Below are 16,932 nucleotides of genomic sequence, written 5' to 3' on the forward strand. Positions count from 1 at the left end.
AAGATAAAAGCTTAATTTATTCAGAAAGTAAATCAGCACAGGGAAGTACTTAGAATGGCTATTTATTAATGATTTATGACTTCAGTGGAGCTACATTGATTTATACCAACACATTATCTGGCCTCTGGATTTTACAATAAACAAAGATATTGGAGGAGCGGGAGAGGATAAAATCACCCTTTAACCTCTGACAGCCCAAGTTTATACACAGATCTTGCCCATAACAGTGTTTTTCATGAGTTCATAGTAAAGCCAGTTAGTTGGGTCTCAGTTCAACTTTGTATGGTTTATAGAGTGCATGCCAGAAACTCGGATTCACTGCTTGCTTACTAAATGAATGGACTATAGTTTAAATTACAGTCAGGCAATCCACATACTAAGTGTGCACTAGCATGCACTACACATTAATTCATCACTTAAATTAGTAGGAAATCATAAAGAACAAAATTAAATTTCTAATTTTAAGTTCCATGACGACAGCGCTCCAAATAGATATTGAACAGTGTGGGCGAAAGAAGGCAGCCTTGCCAGAGTCCAACAGTGATGCGAAACCACACTCCTATTGTGCCATTGACGAGAACTGCACTGCTGGCCTTAGCATACAGTTGTTTAATGGTAAGAATAAGCTTGCGACCAACATTGTACTTCTTCATGGTTGCCCAGAGAGCTTTGTGCCATACTCTGTCAAATGCCTCCTTGAAGTCAATAAAGACATAGTAGATGTCCTGCTGGTGTTGTAAGTACTTCTCACATAGAACACAAAGGTTGAAAATCTATTCTGTGGTAATTCTTCCAGCACGAAAGCCAGCCTGCTCTTCAGCGGTGATATTCTCCGCTTGTGGCTTCAATCTGTTCAATATGACTTTCAACATCACTTTGCTGGGATGGCTAATTAAGCTTATGGTCCGGTAATTTTAACACAATTGCAGGTTGCCTTTCTTTTGCAGAGTGATGATTAGTGACTGTGTCCACATGGAGGGCCACTCACCGGTCTGCCGATCTTGTTGCAGATCTTAGTGAGTACATCTATTACTATTTCTCCTCCGAATTTCATCAGTTCGGCTGGGATGTTGTCAATACCTATAGCTTTTCCATTCTTGAGTAATTTCACAGCTGTCTCCACTTCTTCACATAGTATTGGAAAGTCATCCTCATCTGTTGAATCTGGGTTGTCCAAGACACTAGGATCTCCATTTGTCTGGTGGTTGTATAGATCAGAGCAGTAGTTTGCCCACCCATTGATGATGTCCCTTTCTTCTGTCCCTGTAACATACATGCAAGGTTCATGCACTTCGCAACATTCAGGGCACACCCGGAGTGTTGTGTAGGAGCAGTGCACACACGGCTCCTCTCAAGGGCATGAACCTTGGAATCTCGCCCAGATGACATGAACCGTGGGAAGCCTCCCAGGACTGGGCTCAAGGCCCGAGAGCAAGGAATGCGGTAGATAGAAATTGGTAAATAAGAATGTTAAACAAAGCCAGTGTATTCCTTTTATCTGTTGGAGAATGTAATGCGCGGGGGGAGAGAAAGAATAAAGGAGAGGGTGGAAAGCTGACAGGAGCAGTCCGTCGGCAGACCAGCCTGCTTGTTTGCTTAAAGCTTTGTGCTGTCTTGTATTTGAACCGCAACAACTGGCGCCCAAACGTGGGGCCCTCAGCACTCACCTCGCCCGGCAAGGGTTTCAGACGCATCACTCATCTGCTTCGCGGATCCCGGTGAGTATTTTTCGTTGTGGTAAGTATGGGAAGCTCCCTCTCTGCTTTGCAAGTGCAACACCACAATGAGCTACAGTATTTGCTGCGTAAGGTTCAGCATGACTGCCCCACTCGAGAACTCACTCTCCTGCTACAGGAGGTGAGTGCCCAATGCCCGTGGTACCCTGAAGCCGGAACCCTTAAGCTAGCGGACTGGGAGCAGTTGGGCCAGACATTGCAAAAAGAGCCTCGGGCGCCCGTGCAGGCTTTACATGCCTGGCACCTCTGCTGCGACGTGATACAGCGTGTCGCCTCGGAAAGGCCTTCCCTCGCACCAACAGAGAGGCTGGTAAAATCGCCACTCCCATCCGCTCCTGCAGCCATCCCCCCGCCTGGCGATGCGACACAGCATGTCGCCTCGGAAAGACCCTCTCCCGCACCAATAGAGGGGCTGCCGATCTCGCCACTCCCATCCGCTCCTGCAGCCATCCCTCCCCCTGCTTCGCCCCCAGTGCCTCAATTACTGCCGCCTCCTTTGTCTTCCCCTCTGGAGCCGGTGTGTAATCACCGTCCCCCTGTGGGGCCCCATGCTCCAGGGCCCCCCGGGGGGTCATCCGCGTCTGCTCAGGGGCTTTTGCTGGTGCAACAAATGGTTCGCGCAGCGAAGACTCGCCCAGATCTTACAGCAGAGGAATTAGCTGATCTGGTCTCAGTTTGCCTGGTGACCTGGCAGGATGATGGCCAGGGCAACCAGCTTGCAAACTGGGTCAGTTTGCCTTACTCGGTGATCAGAAACGTAAAGAAAGCGATTCGCAAGTTCGGCCTGACTAGCACGTATGTACGTGGTCTCATTGAAGGGCTAGGTACTGGGTACACCCTGGTCCCGGAAGACTGGAAAGCGCTGTTGCGCATGATGCTGATGCCCAGTCAGTATGTTATTTGGCTTAGTGAGTATCGGCAGATGGCGGAACGCCAAGCCCAGGTATATATAGCGCAAGGTGTCACTTATGAGCAGTTAGCAGGGGAGGGCCAGTTTGCTACCGTTCAGATGCAGTCTCAACTCCCTCAGGCCGTCTTCCCCATTATTTCTGCCTGCGCCCAGCATGCTTTCCGGAAGGTCCTGGATTCAGGCAAGCCTACCAAAAGCTTTGCCAGTATCCGTCAGGGTGCATCAGAGTCCTTTATGGATTTTACCAACAGATTGCAGGAGGCTATCCTCCGACAGGTGGATAACTCTGCGACAGCTCAGGAGATTCTGTTAAAAATGGCGGTTGAAAATGCGAACGAGGATTGCCGCTGTGCTCTCCAGGCAGCACAAGCCGCTGGCGTTCTAGAGCTGTCGGACATGCTGCGGGCGTGCCAAAACATCGGCACACAAGCACATAAAGCTGGGGTTCTGGCCGCCACCCTGTGGAAAAGCGGGAAGGAGGGGAAGCGTTGTTATCGCTGTGGTAAGGAGGGTCACTTTCAGTGGGAGTGCCGCTCATCGACGGCGCCCGCCCGCCCCTCAAAGAAGTGCCCCAATTGTCGGAAGGGCTATCACTGGGCTAATCAGTGTCGTAGCGGGTCGGGAAACCGCACGACGGGTCCTCCCCGAACCCAGGACCAAATGGGGGTGTTCCCCACTCAGACAACTGTTCCTCTGCCTTACAATCCATAGACTCCATGAGGGCGGCGAGTGCCGGAAGTGCAGGGCTTGATTTGATTATGCAGGAGGACGCTGATTTTCAGTTGCTGGGGGAGGTTTGCGCCATACCTATACAGGTGACGGGACCTCTCCCTGCCGGATTTGTGGGTCTGGTTCTCCCTCGCTCACACGCTGGGAAACAGGGTTTTTTTGTCATCCCAGGGGTCATTGACGCCGATTACACCGGCGTTATTAAGATTCAGGTGTGGACCCATCTTCCGCAGTCGCTCCCGCATGGATGGTCAATTGCACAATTGATTTTAGTCCCCTATCAGGTGCCAGCCACAGAGGATCGAGCCCGGGGCGGAGGTGGCTTTGGATCAACGCTGTCTCAGTTGCCGTCTCACAACACGTCCTCTCCACTTGTTGCTCTAACAATGTCGCTCCGCCCCTCGAAACCTCAGTTAACACTTCTTTTAAATAATTTTCCTTTTACAGGGCTGATGGACACTGGAGCTGACGTTACGGTGATTCGTGATCAGGACTGGCCGGTCAGTTGGCCAACAGTTCCTTCTAAAGAGTTGTGGGGGATCGGGGGTAGCAAACCCGGGCGCCAAAGTTTGTCTTGGGTCACGGTCTCTAAATCAGGAGGCCGTGCCCTTGCTACGATCCGCCCTTTTGTGCTCCCTGTCCACCTCAATATTTGGGGCCGTGACTTACTTTTAAAGCTGGACACCACCCTCGATATTAATATATAATGGCCCAAAACCCTCCCCCACCCACCTTGCCCTCCGCATTACCATTGGTATGGCAATCCTTAGAGCCTGTATGGATTGACCAGTGGCCCCTCCCTCTAGAAAAGCTGAAAGCGCTTCATTCACTTGTGCAACAACATTTGCATGCACAGCACTTGGAGTCCTTGGAACACCCCGATGTTCGTTATTAAGAAAAAATCTGGTGCATGGAGGCTGTTACATGATTTAAGGGAAATAAATAAACGCATCCAACCCATGGGCCCCTTGCAGTTTGGGTTGCCAAACCCGAATTTAATTCCTCAAACCGATCAGCTTTGTGTGTTAGATTTAAAAGATTGTTTTTTCACAATCCCCCTTTGCCCACAAGATCGCGAAAAATTCACGTTTACGGTGCCAGAATATAATAATCAGCGACCCTCTCAAAGGTATCAGTGGAAGGTCTTGCCCCAGGGAATGCAAAATAGTCCAACCTTGTGTCAATTTTTTGTGGATCGGGCCCTCGCCCCTTTTCATGCCCGATACCCCACACTAAAGGTCTACCATTATATGGATGACATTTTGTTTAGTGGTCCCCAGGTCACGGCACAACAGCTTGAATATTTGTCTCAGATTCTTGGCCAAAATGGCCTGTTAGTGGCACCACAAAAAATTCAACGCTCTTATCCCTACCAATATCTCAGGCATAAGGTTTTACAAACCTATGCTGCCCCTGTTCGCCCGGAAGTGGTTCTACCCCAACCCCTAATCCTCGTTAAATTACAGCAAATTTTGGGTCATTTAAATTGGATTCGACCCTACTTCCATCTCCTCACATGGATGCTGCAGCCGTTGTTCGAGCTTCTACGTGGAGCTCGGGCACCGGGCGCAGTTATTGCCATCACTGAGGAGCACATTGCCTGTATTCGACAGATCAATGCAGTGTTGAGTCAGCAGTTTGTGGATAGACTCACTGAGGTTCGTCCCCTGCGGCTGGTTCTCATTGCCACCCCTCATACGCCTACTGCAGCTCTGTTTGTACCTCGTACAGACACAGCCATCTCTATTATAGAGTGGATATATTTGTCTTCCACTCCTCCTCGGAATATTTATCCTTATTCAGACGCCCTCTCCGACCTTGTTCGTAAAGCCCGCCACCGTGCAGTGCAACTCACGGGCACTGATTTAGTTGCCATTGTGTTCCCCTTGTCACGTAGTGAATTTGATTCCTTGTACCACACCTCCTTGGCCTGGCAGGTTGCTCTTTGTGATTATGTGGGAGAGATCTCTTATAATCCCCCAAAAGATCCTCGCTTGGTGATCACACAAAAGGTGCCACTAATCGTACATCGTCTTAGCCACTCTCGACCTATTGTTTCAGCTATCACTCTTTTTACTGATGGCTCTCCACATCGCGGTGTTGTCACCTATCAATTAGGTGACCCCCCTCGTTGGCATTCTCGTTTTACGCTGTCTCAGTGTTCCGCGCAGCGCTCAGAACTGGCTGCTGTTATTTTGGCCTTTCAACTTTTTGCTGATTGTCCCTTTAATTTAATTGTGGACACCCATTATGTTTATCAGGTAATTGATCACTTACCCCTTGCCCTCATTACCCCTCAGGTCGATGCGGACCTTCTTCGCCTGTTTTTGTCCTTACAGTATCTCATCACCACTCGTAATTTTCCTTATTTTGTTGCTCATATTCGCAGTCATACCCCTCTGCCTGCGCTACTCACTGAAGGCAATGCGCGCACTGATCGCACGTTACGTGGTCAGGTAAATTCCCTTTTTTCTGACCCCATTGAAAGCCATTCCTTTTTTCATCAGTCTGCCTCTGTTTTGGCCCGACAATTTTACATTCCTGCTGATCATGCACGTTCTATTGTTCGTTCCTGCCCCCACTGTGCCGCTGCTGCCCCTACCTTTTCTTATGCTGTTAACCCCAGAGGTACCGCAGCGAATCAGCTGTGGCAAATGGATGTCACTCACGTGCCACAATTCCGCCCCTATTCGTTTTTACATGTTTCCATTGATACCTATTCGGGATTTCTTTGGGCGACCCCACAGTGTGGGGAAGCCACTCCCAAAGTTATTCACCATTTGCTAGACTGTTTTGCTGTTATGGGTCGCCCGAGCCAGATAAAAACGGATAATGCCCCAGCCTATTGCTCCACAGCCCTCTCCACCTTTTGTGCCCAATGGGACGTCCATCTCAAACACGGGATCCCTTATAATTCCACAGGCCAAGCTATTGTTGAACGTGCAAATTGCACGCTAAAAACCTTGCTTGACAAACAATTAAAACAAGGGGAGCTGCATCTCCGAATCTTAGACATTCAGCAACAATTGCATGTCCTTTTGTTTACTTTAAATAATTTAACGCTGAACACAGATTCAGCAAACCCCCGTGGATCGGCATGTTCACAAATCGGAGGTACTGGAAAGACCGCGTGTCTATTACCGTCAGCCCGATCCGCAATGGTTGGGCCCAGTACCTTTAATTACTTGGGGTCGGGGATATGCTGCTGTCTCTCTCCCTGAAGGACCGTTGTGAGTTCCGGCCCGGTGTGTGTGACCGGCACTGAAACAGCATGGCGTGGCACCAGGGGCTGTCGAACCCCATACCGGAGTTTCAGCTGACCTTGGAGGAGAACGCGGTGCCTCCTGGGTCGACAATGGCGGGATGGAGACGGAGGAGACGTAGCGTCCCAAGCCAGCCCGTGACATGGGGAGCAGTGAAAGCATTGGTCGCCGCAGCTCAACGAAGACTGGCAGCAAACCAACAGCCAGAGACTCCTGAGACTCTGTTTGTGGCCATTCTCGCCCAAATCACTGCTAATTCTGTATTGATTGTGTGCCTTATGTGCCTGCTATTTCCTGTAGGGGTTGACTCGGGAGCGCCTCCTCTGTTACGAGCCCGAATGACATATAACCTATGGGAAAGATTGGCTTCAATAGTAAATGTTACCCACTTTTGTTTATCTGATTTTGTAGCAGCTGAAGAATTGTTAGGTACGTGCCTTATTCCAGTATGTTGTCACCCTGAGGAAATAGGGAATGAGATGATGCTCGCTGCTTATGCGAACCTCTCTTCCCAGTACTCTAGCATGGCTAATTGGGGCCCGCCAACTACACTTTACCTTTTTGGGCTTATTTTTTGCTGTTGCTGTGTGCAATGTATTTCCTTTTTGTTAAGGCTTTGTCGAGAACCGCCCTGGCAGGCTCCAAGAGTTATGACCTTGTCTGTCCGGGAGTTAATTGGCTTGCAAAAGCAAATTGATGGCTACCAGGAGATGGCTGAGCACAAATAAACAAAAAAGGAGGAGATGTAGCATTCATGCAAGATTCATGCACTTGGCAACATTCAGGGCACACCCGGAGTGTTGTGTAGGAGCAGTGCACACACGGCTCCTCTCAAGGGCATGAACCTTGGAATCTCGCCCAGATGACATGAACCGTGGGAAGCCTCCCAGGACTGGGCTCAAGGCCCGAGAGCAAGGAATGCGGTAGATAGAAATTGGTAAATAAGAATGTTAAACAAAGCCAGTGTATTCCTTTTATCTGTTGGAGAATGTAATGCGCGGGGGGAGAGAAAGAATAAAGGAGAGAGTGGAAAGCTGACAGGAGCAGTCCGTCGGCAGACCAGCCTGCTTGCTTGCTTAAAGCTTTGTGCTGTCTTGTATTCAAACCACAACATGTCCTTTGTCTTGAATTGTGTTAGCTTTGGTCCATCTTTCCTTTGTCAGATATTTTACAACCTGGAAGGCTCGTTTGCTATTTTTATTATTGACACACTCTTCAATTTTAGAGCATTGTTTTTCAATCCATATCTCCGTGGACACCTTCATTCCTTTCTTGATCTTTCTGCCAATCACTCTGTATTTATCAGCTCCCTCAGTGCTGTTCTTATCGCTCTTAAGGTCTCTTCTGTCACACATTTGTAGTATTTTATTTGTGACCCATGGTTTTGTCTTCTTATGATGTTTCTCAAGGATGTCCATTGCTGCCTCATTCATTACAGCATTGAAATTCTTGATCATTGTTTCTACGTCTTCCTCTAGAGCAAGCAATGGGGTAAATTTTCTGCCGATCATTGCTTGGAATGACTGCAATGTTTCATTCTCTGAGTCTTTCTAAGTCAAACTTGGTTCTGGTGAACCTTGGCCTCACGATTTACCTTTGCCGCAGCCAAAAATTTAGCATCACAAGGTCACATTGCCAACCTTGTGAAACAATTGGATGAAACCGCCGCAAAATATGGCATGGAAATCAGTGCAGAAAAAACCAAGTTGATGACAAACAAACGTGATGGGATCAGCTCACATATCATTGTTAGTGGACAAGAGCTGGAGACAGTGAAACAGTTCAAGTATTTGGGGGCAATCATCACTGATGAAGGATCCAAGGCAGAAATTCAGGCAAGAACTGCGCAAACAGCAGCAGTGGCAAAGCTAAAGCCAATTTAGAGGAATAAGAACATCTCCCTGGAATCCAAACTGAAACTGCTGCACACATTGGTCATTTCCATTTTTCTGTATGCATGTGAGACATGGAACCTTACAGCAGAACTTGAACGGAAAATACAGGTAGTAGGGATGAGATACTTCCGTAAACTCCTGGGCATCTCCTACTTCGATCACGTCACTAATGAAGAGGTCCACATCATCATTACCCAATGCGCTGGGTCATATGAAGACCTCCTGACAACCGTGAAGAAGCACAAGCTGAAGTGGTATGGCCATGTAACAAGATCATCCTCCAAGGGACAGTACAGGGGAAGATAAGAAGAGGTAGACAGAAGAAGAGATGGATTGACAACATTAAAGAGTGGACAGGAATGGACTTCGCGGAGACTCAAGCACTGACACACGATCATCAGGGGTGGAGACAATTGGTTGATTGCTCATCAGTGATGGTGCGCCAATGACCAATGTGGTTATGGGAGTAATGATGATGATGACGACAACAATGTGTGTAGCTGAATGGTTCTGCGTATATCTCAAGTAACAAGTAGGTTTTGCAGACTTTTGTTCTCATATTTATTATAGAAAAGTCCTATACAGTATAATGGGGATTAAACCAATATTAGATAGGGATTTATATAAATGACTACAATAATGTAATTTAACAGAGAATGATAATCTTTCAACCGTTTTTATATCAACCTACAGAATTTCTTGAGACATGTGCAGAACTAAAGCAGGTATTTAATCTCTATTAAGTTCTATAATTTGGTTCAGTATTCTACAGAAAGGAGATCATTCTTTATTAAGCAGAACCGACTATGATCCTGTGAAGAAGGCAAGGTCTGTTTCTGGTTACCACATAGGCTCTCTTAGGTCCACTAAACTGGGATCCTCATGGTGAGTTGAGAAAATGACTCAGCCTCAGTTCCTTTGCACATTTAGTGAACAAAATCAAACAGCTCAGACCAAGGGAAGCCCCTGGTCTCTTTCCACAGAGCACAGATAAGCATTTTCTAAGTGAATTTTGTGAGGGCTCTGAAGAAATTTTGAAGGGGAAAATGGTAAAAAAAAAAAAAAAAAAAGACATCAAAACGACTGATAAAAACCCAAGACAGTTGAATCATGGGAATCATCTGGAAAAGTATATACTGGAGAAGAGATTACTGGGTTAAGAAAGAGTGCAGTAATAACAAAGGAAATGGTCATTTCCTGAACTGGCTGCCAGTTAACAAAACACTGAATGAAGATCCATACACATGAGTGATTCTCAGATCACCAGCAAATATTCCTTTGGAGAGAGTTTTGCCTAAGACAGACCCTATGTCCAGGGTTGTTTCCTACACTGAAGATAGTAACAATGAATGTAGATAATCTGGGTAATATATTAATATATTTTTCCACCACAAAATTATTTAGTCTTTCTATACTGGTTGTTCCCTCTTCCCCCCTCCCCGCCTTTGATTCACTTGTTTCTTGCAGAATCTAACTACATCATTTCATAAGGATTTTTCAGTATCCTTTTTCCCCTTGAACATAATTTTTCAGTGTTTAATACTATTAAACATGTTCAGTTTATGTTGTTCTTCTAAGACTGTCTTCACCTTTTCTATCTCTACGGGTGTGTCTACACAGCAAAGAAAAACCTGTGGCTGACTCTAGAACCGTGAGGGGTGAGAGGGAAGTCAACCTAGCAACGAAACAGCCCTCCAGTCCGAGCCTGGCAAGCCCGAGTCGGCTGGTACAGTCCAGCTGCAGGTTTTTCTCTGCTGTGTTGACATACCCTGAGACACTTCTCTTTTCTAATTCTTTCCTTTTATCCCCTACATGTATCCCTTATTCATTTTTCCCTTGGTGTTTTTTCACTCTGGTTTACAAATCTCTTCTTCCTTCATTCCTTTCTTCCCTCCTTCTCTCTCACTCTTCCTGTGTGTGTGTGTGTCTCTCTCTCCAGATCAGTCCCCTTATAGTCAAGGGTGACTATTTAACCTGTACATTGTTTCTGAAATATTTTTTCACATAGTCCCAGGATGATGAACATATTGGGTGAAATTCTGTCCCCACTGAAGTCAATCACAGCTTTGCCATTGATCAGAAGGAAGCAGGTTGTCATCCACTGCCTGACCAAATCTACCTTAGACTGCTTTAGCAATAAGGTAGCATTATGGTCTAAAAGAGCTCATTTTAATTCTCTCACCTGTGCACTTCGGTCGTATATTTGAGTAACTCTGCAAGCTGAAGAGGGTATTTACAGATCTTCTGAACAGGTGTAAGGAGAAAGCCATCAATAGCAATGTCAATCATCTGCTGAAGCAGGCGACAGGCCTCAAAGAAGTGACGGTATTTGCCCTGTTTCATTAGGTTGGAAAGCTCAAGGCAGGCACTGGGATGATTGTTACAATATTCTGAGTAGATGGCAAAACCTTCTTGCTATAAAGGAAAACCAAAGCTTTAGCTAAAACATTCATCTTAAAAAGACAAAATCAAAAATCGATATTAAAGTTATAAAATACTTCTGGTTACACTAATTAGACAGTTTGCTAAATTACACCCAAACTGAATAACAATCTATTTAGAAAACACAGGAGAATCTATTCTACAATTGGTAATAGGTGAAACTCCTGTTAATGTGGATTGTGGGGGAGTGCATTGGCCAGCAGTGCTTGCTGATTTCTGAAATGGAAAAAAACCCGAATATCTCTTTATGCTAACCACATTTGTGAATCTCAGTCATATGGGGTTTTCTTTGAGGAGCCTTGCAAATTGGAAGCCTCCTATGGTCGAATAATAGATTTTTTTGGTTAACAGTAGTAATAATGATAATCTAGTTCAATTTGAACGAAACCAATTTTTTAAGAGATTTTTTCAAATTGAAAAACTTGAAAAAACGTCATTTTGAGTTGAGTGAAATGTTTGAATGGACTCTAAACAGTTTTTAATTTTTTTTTCTATTTTATCATTTTTGGCTTTTATGCCCTCCCCCCCGCTTTTTTTTTTTAAACTGGCCAAATTTGAAAACAAAATGCTGTTCTCAAGCAAAATGACTTTGAAAAAAAAAAAGTATTTTTAAGCCTAAACTATTCAGCGAGTTCTACCCAAATACATTAATAGTTATTGAACCCTCCAAAATGCATTTTTTGGTGATATTTCTATTTGCCAAACTTTTTTTCATAAGTCTACTTGGAGGTTATGTAGGCGATTAGCAGTGATATGTGACTCTTTTCCCACCTTTGTCAAACACCCTGGTTAATATTTTCTCTGGGAAGATACTGGATGTAGTTTCCAAAGAACAAAATCAACTCAGATGCCTGCAGTTAAATGTTAACCTGTGATCTGTGTTCCCTGTAAGCTGCGTGTGTAGGCTGCCAGGCAGGAGAGGTTTAAATGCCATTCTGTGCACAGGAGGCAGCATGTGTTCAGGTGCCCCTCCCACCATGTTACTCCATCCTGCAGCTGCTCCTGGGACCCTCCTGCTGGCTGTGCAGAGCAGAAGGTGGGGGAGGGAGGAGGGTGCTGATGTCAGGATGTCCCCCTCCCCCTGCCCCTGTACCCCATCTCTGCAGAGCAGGACAGAGGGAACAGTCTGGCTCAGGAGGACTAGGAGCTGCTGCAGTCTGAATGGTGAGTGGCTGTCGGCTGACTGCCTTTCTTAAAGGCCACGTCTACACTACCCACTGGATCGGTAGTGATCGATCTATCAGGGATCGATTTATCGCATCTAGTGTAGACCCGATAAATCGATCCCCGATCGCTCTGCTGTTGACTCCGGAACTCTACCAGAGTGTGAGGCAGAAGCAGAGTCAACGATTCTCGTAGCTGAAGTAGCGTATCCTAGATCGATCCCTCCCCTAGTATAGACCAGGCCAATGAGACAGTGCACTGTTTCTGACATTTCCCCAGAAGCCAGCTCACACAGACTTTCTCTCACTCACTCACTCAGACACACACACACACACACACTCTCCCCTCCTCCCCCTGCCCACGTACCCCATCTCCGCAGAGTGGGGGAGGGGAAACAACAATGCTCAGCACAGAGCAGGAAAGCTTTCACTGCTTAAAGAGACAGTGCACAACTTTCCCCAGCAGCCAACACACCCACCCACGGAGTCTCTGTCTCTCTTTCTCTCTCACACCCACACCCAGAGTCTCTGTCTCTTTCTCACTCACCTCTCAACACATACTTGTATTATAGTTGTTGTTACTTCTTGGTATTTCCTGCAATGCACATATATTCTCTGTAATTTTATGCTTTCAAAGTGTTATTTTAGTGTTTTGACTGGTCTATGCATTTCATAATTTTTATTTCTCTTACACTTAAATTTAATTCTTTGAGTAGTGAGTTCTAAAGTGCCCAACCTGTCCTGGCTGGAGTAATTATGCCTATGGTATGCCTATGGTATAATGCCTATACCTATGGTAACTTTTTAAAAATATATATTATATCCAGGTTTATTCCACACATGGATGGAAAAAATTAGAGGGAACATTGCCTGTGATTGTTGGAAACTGTTCTGTTCATCTGGGACCTTGGGTTCACCATAGCTATGAAAATGGAAAGACTGTTCACTTACAAGGAAAATAGGCCTACTCAAAGGGTGGAGGTGGAAAAAGGGGAGGGATTTTAAATGTTTTCATATAATCAGCACTATCTAAAGTGTCTTCCTCACGGTAGTTTAACATTTACTGATCACATTTTTTTTATTTCATAAGCGAAATGGAGTTAAATTACATACATGTTGAAGAAAGCAGGATCCAATTTCACTTAAATGAGGTTCCTCTTTGTTGTACTGTTTCTCAAGATCTTTCAGAAACTTTCTTTGGAATTTGTAAACATCTTCAATGTTTCCAAAAATGGTGTTTAACTGAGCCGTGGTGAACATTCCTGTATGTTTACGACACTGCCGAATATATCCCTGGACATAAAACAAGAAAACCTCTTTGTATCAAATCTGAAAGAGATCAAGAGCTTGAAAATGGAGTTTGTACTGAACAAGGCAACTCAATTTGATATTCTGCTTTCCAAGGTTAGATTTTTGTGGTGTCTGATTTCAATGCCATATTCACTACAAAACTGTCTGAACAGTTAGGTTACTGATTCTCCCAGTCCTAATTCTGTTTCACACTAGAGTGGATTAGTCAGGAAGCCAGATGTCAGCACTTGTATAATATCTAATTATGTGGGGGGAGGGATAGCTCAGTGGTTTGAGTATTGGCCTGCTAAACCCAGGGTTGTGAGTTCAATCCTTGAAGGGGCCATTTAGGGATCTGGGCCAAAAATTGGGGATTGGCCCTGCTTTGAGCAGGGAGTTGGACTAGATGACCTCCTGAGGTCCCTTCCAACCCTAATATTCTATGATCTTGTTATAACTACCAATCCAGGAGGAGGAGAGCCTGCACTACCAGTTTTGCCACAGTGCTTAGTAGTTACTGCCCCAACTGTGCTATGACAGAGTTTGATCTTGCCTGTACAGACGAAACCAAATTCTGTAAAAACACAGCCTAAAGATAATCTTTGCTAGGGCTAGTGTAACCCTCACACCTCCGGGGTGTGGTGTTCTGTTCTATCTAGTGGCATAGAGACCACTTAGAGCAGTGGTGGGCAACCTGCAGCCCGCAGGCCACACACAGCCTATCAGGGTAATTTGCTGGCGGGTCACCAGACAGTTTGTTTACATTTGCACATTGTTTACATTTACATTGGTTTAGCCAGTCTGGTATTCGTCTAGCAATTGCCAATACCTGATGCTTCAATGGAAGATGAAATTCACCCACCATGAACCAAGCCAAATGTGTCAGAGATACACGTGTTGGTAAAAATTCCTCCCTGACCTTTTATAGCTTATGTCCTATAGTATACGATTTAATTACACTTACTCTGGCATAGATAAAAAGTGTATCTTAATGATGATCTTGCTCAAGGAACTGACATTTAGCAACATTTTTTAAAGATGATCTGAAAAAAATGGGTTTGTGCCTTTGTTTTGTTTCTTTAGAAAGTATGAAGAAGGCCTGATAAAAAAATAATCTGTTTGTTTTCCACACTAGAAGGGCAGCTCTTATAATTTTTGTTTTTCCCGGAAGATTCTATATATGAGTGGAGAACTAATAGGACTATGACATCACAAGCAGAAAGGAAGTGAAATCTAACGAACTGAAAGGAGAAGTGATTTTTTTGGTCAGGCTGTTTACCATCCTTCATTGGTTCTTTTTTACCACTCTAGCTCAAACATCCAACCCTAATGTGGGAGAAAAATGTTCATAGTTAAAGGCTCAAACTTTAATTAAGGTGTGAGAACGTTCCTACTACAGGTCTCTGGTCCTCCAAGGAAACTCCAGCAAAAAAACAATAACAGAGAAGGTAAGTCTTGATACTACTGATCTTGCTGCAGTTTAAACAAGGAGAATATTTTAAAAAATTAGAATTACATAATAAATGACCAGAAAAAAAAAGCACAAATCCAATTTTTCATTTTTTCCTCTGCAGACCACCTTCAAAATGATCAGTCACTAAACTGTAACTAGATACTACCATATTACATGGATTTATAGTTATCTACTGAGGCAAAGTGGTAGCAAATACTAACTAAGCTGGACTCTCTCCCCAACATGGAAACTGCAGTCAGGAAAGCAAAGCATTGTTAACAGGTACAAAATGAAGTGTTCTTTCAAAAAGATGTATTATGGTGTTCAATAAAGAAGGGAGTTAGAACTGCGCAAGAGAGCATTCTCATTGACAGCCTTAGAATTGCAATGATGAATCTTCTGACAACAGAAAATGCTCAAGTTTTCACTCACAAGGGACGTTTGTTCAAATTAGGTCTGTGGAATGCTCTAAGTCTATGGCTTGACACTACCTCACAGATGTCCTTGAGATGTTTGATATAGACTCTCTCCGTGTTCATTATTTCCTGTATAACATTGGTTCTCATCTGATCCTTGTTTTCAGCAATTTTTTGGCGATGTTTACTAGCATCTGCATGTTGCTCTTCATCTTGGATGCTACCACAATTTTCTGGTAGTTCTTCCTGATTAACTCGTAGCTGCATTCATAACAGAAAAGACAGCTAGAGTAGTGCAGCAAGGTGTTACAAAAACAAATGTTAAAAACTATTACAAACTTTATTTAATTACAATAGAGGCAGCTCATAACCGATTATTAATTATTATTATTATATAACTGGTCCTCAGTCCTAGGTTGTAGAAATAGGATTCCATAATAAGGTCTATCATGTAACTCTTATTCAAGTATTTCCACTGGCTACTAATGTAAAGGTTTCAGGAATGGGCCAACTCTTTCTTTTTGGGTACCCATATGGACCTTCATCACCATAGTATCTGAAGGCCATCCTATAAGTGTTGCCTGTATTTTTTGTGAACAGAAGTGCAGATTTATTAGAGAGACCATGAGCAGTGAGCACTCACTGCCAATACTCAAATAAAAAAATTGTGGCATTATTTTCCATGTTAAATTAGGATGACACTGATCTGAAGTAATCAGTTACAGTCATTTCTCCCTTCCCCAATTGTCCTCCTTTCCCAAAGGATGAGGCACTCACACTGATATTTAAAGTTAAAATACATTTTTCTGAAGTCAGATTGAACATTTTTGTACTAGAGTCCCATCAACTTCATTATTCACCTAATTCACAGAAATGGTAAAATTTACAGGAAAAATGACCGTGTGGTTAAATCACTGGACTGTGATGAGGGAGATCTGGGTTTAATAGCCCCAGCTCTGGTATTAACTCTGTATGTGCTCTTGGACAAATCACTTAAGAATAATATTTTCAAGAGTGCCTGAAGTTCACATTTTTAAAGGTATTTAGGTGTTGCTTTATTCAACATTGCAATGCCTAAATACCTTTAAAAATCTGGGCCTAAGTGACTCAGGCATTTTTGAAAATTTTACCTTTAATCTCTCTGCCTCAGTTTCTTATCTGTAAAATGGGAACAACAATGCTGCCTTTCACCCACTCTTTCTTCAGCATGCCTGCTTAGATGGTAAACTCTTTATGGTGGGTCTGTCTCTTACAATTTGCTTGTACAGTGCCTAGCACTGTGGGGCCCCAATTTCAGTTGTGGCATCTAGAAGATGCTGTAATATAATTAATGATACAATACAGCAATAGCTATCCCTCAGCAGCTGTACTGTCATGAGACTCTTGGCTGAACTGCGAATAAGGTATTCACATTATGGACAGAACTGCCACAATTGATGAAGCTGACAGGTCTGGCATTATTTTACCACCAAAATCCCTGAAATATCAGAAGAGAATGCTGAGTAGAACAGATGTTCCCATCTCCATCCCCAAAACTGTTGTGCTCTTTCTATACATATTGACCACTCTTGAGTGGTATTAGTGTTGGTTCCTGTACATCCATGGGACATAGTCCAAATAATAATGATGAGCTGG

The 16,932-nt window shown here is 44.3% G+C and overlaps 1 protein-coding gene across 10 annotated transcripts in view; it reads right to left on the reverse strand.

The window, feature by feature from the left end:
• Window positions 1-16,932, reverse strand: part of SPATA13 (spermatogenesis associated 13) — a 326,208-nt gene that overhangs the window by 16,610 nt on the left and 292,666 nt on the right. For all 10 annotated transcript variants that reach the window (XM_048845931.2, XM_075127435.1, XM_048845953.2 and 7 more), the window contains 3 exons: window positions 15,373-15,558; window positions 13,252-13,431; window positions 10,716-10,948 (listed from right to left, as the gene is read on the reverse strand). In XM_048845931.2, coding sequence (XP_048701888.2) covers window positions 10,716-10,948; window positions 13,252-13,431; window positions 15,373-15,558 — 599 coding nt within the window. The remainder of the gene's footprint in view (window positions 1-10,715; window positions 10,949-13,251; window positions 13,432-15,372; window positions 15,559-16,932) is intronic.

Source organism: Caretta caretta, chromosome 1 (assembly GCF_965140235.1).
Source record: "Caretta caretta isolate rCarCar2 chromosome 1, rCarCar1.hap1, whole genome shotgun sequence".
NCBI classification, from domain to species: domain Eukaryota; kingdom Metazoa; phylum Chordata; order Testudines; family Cheloniidae; genus Caretta; species Caretta caretta.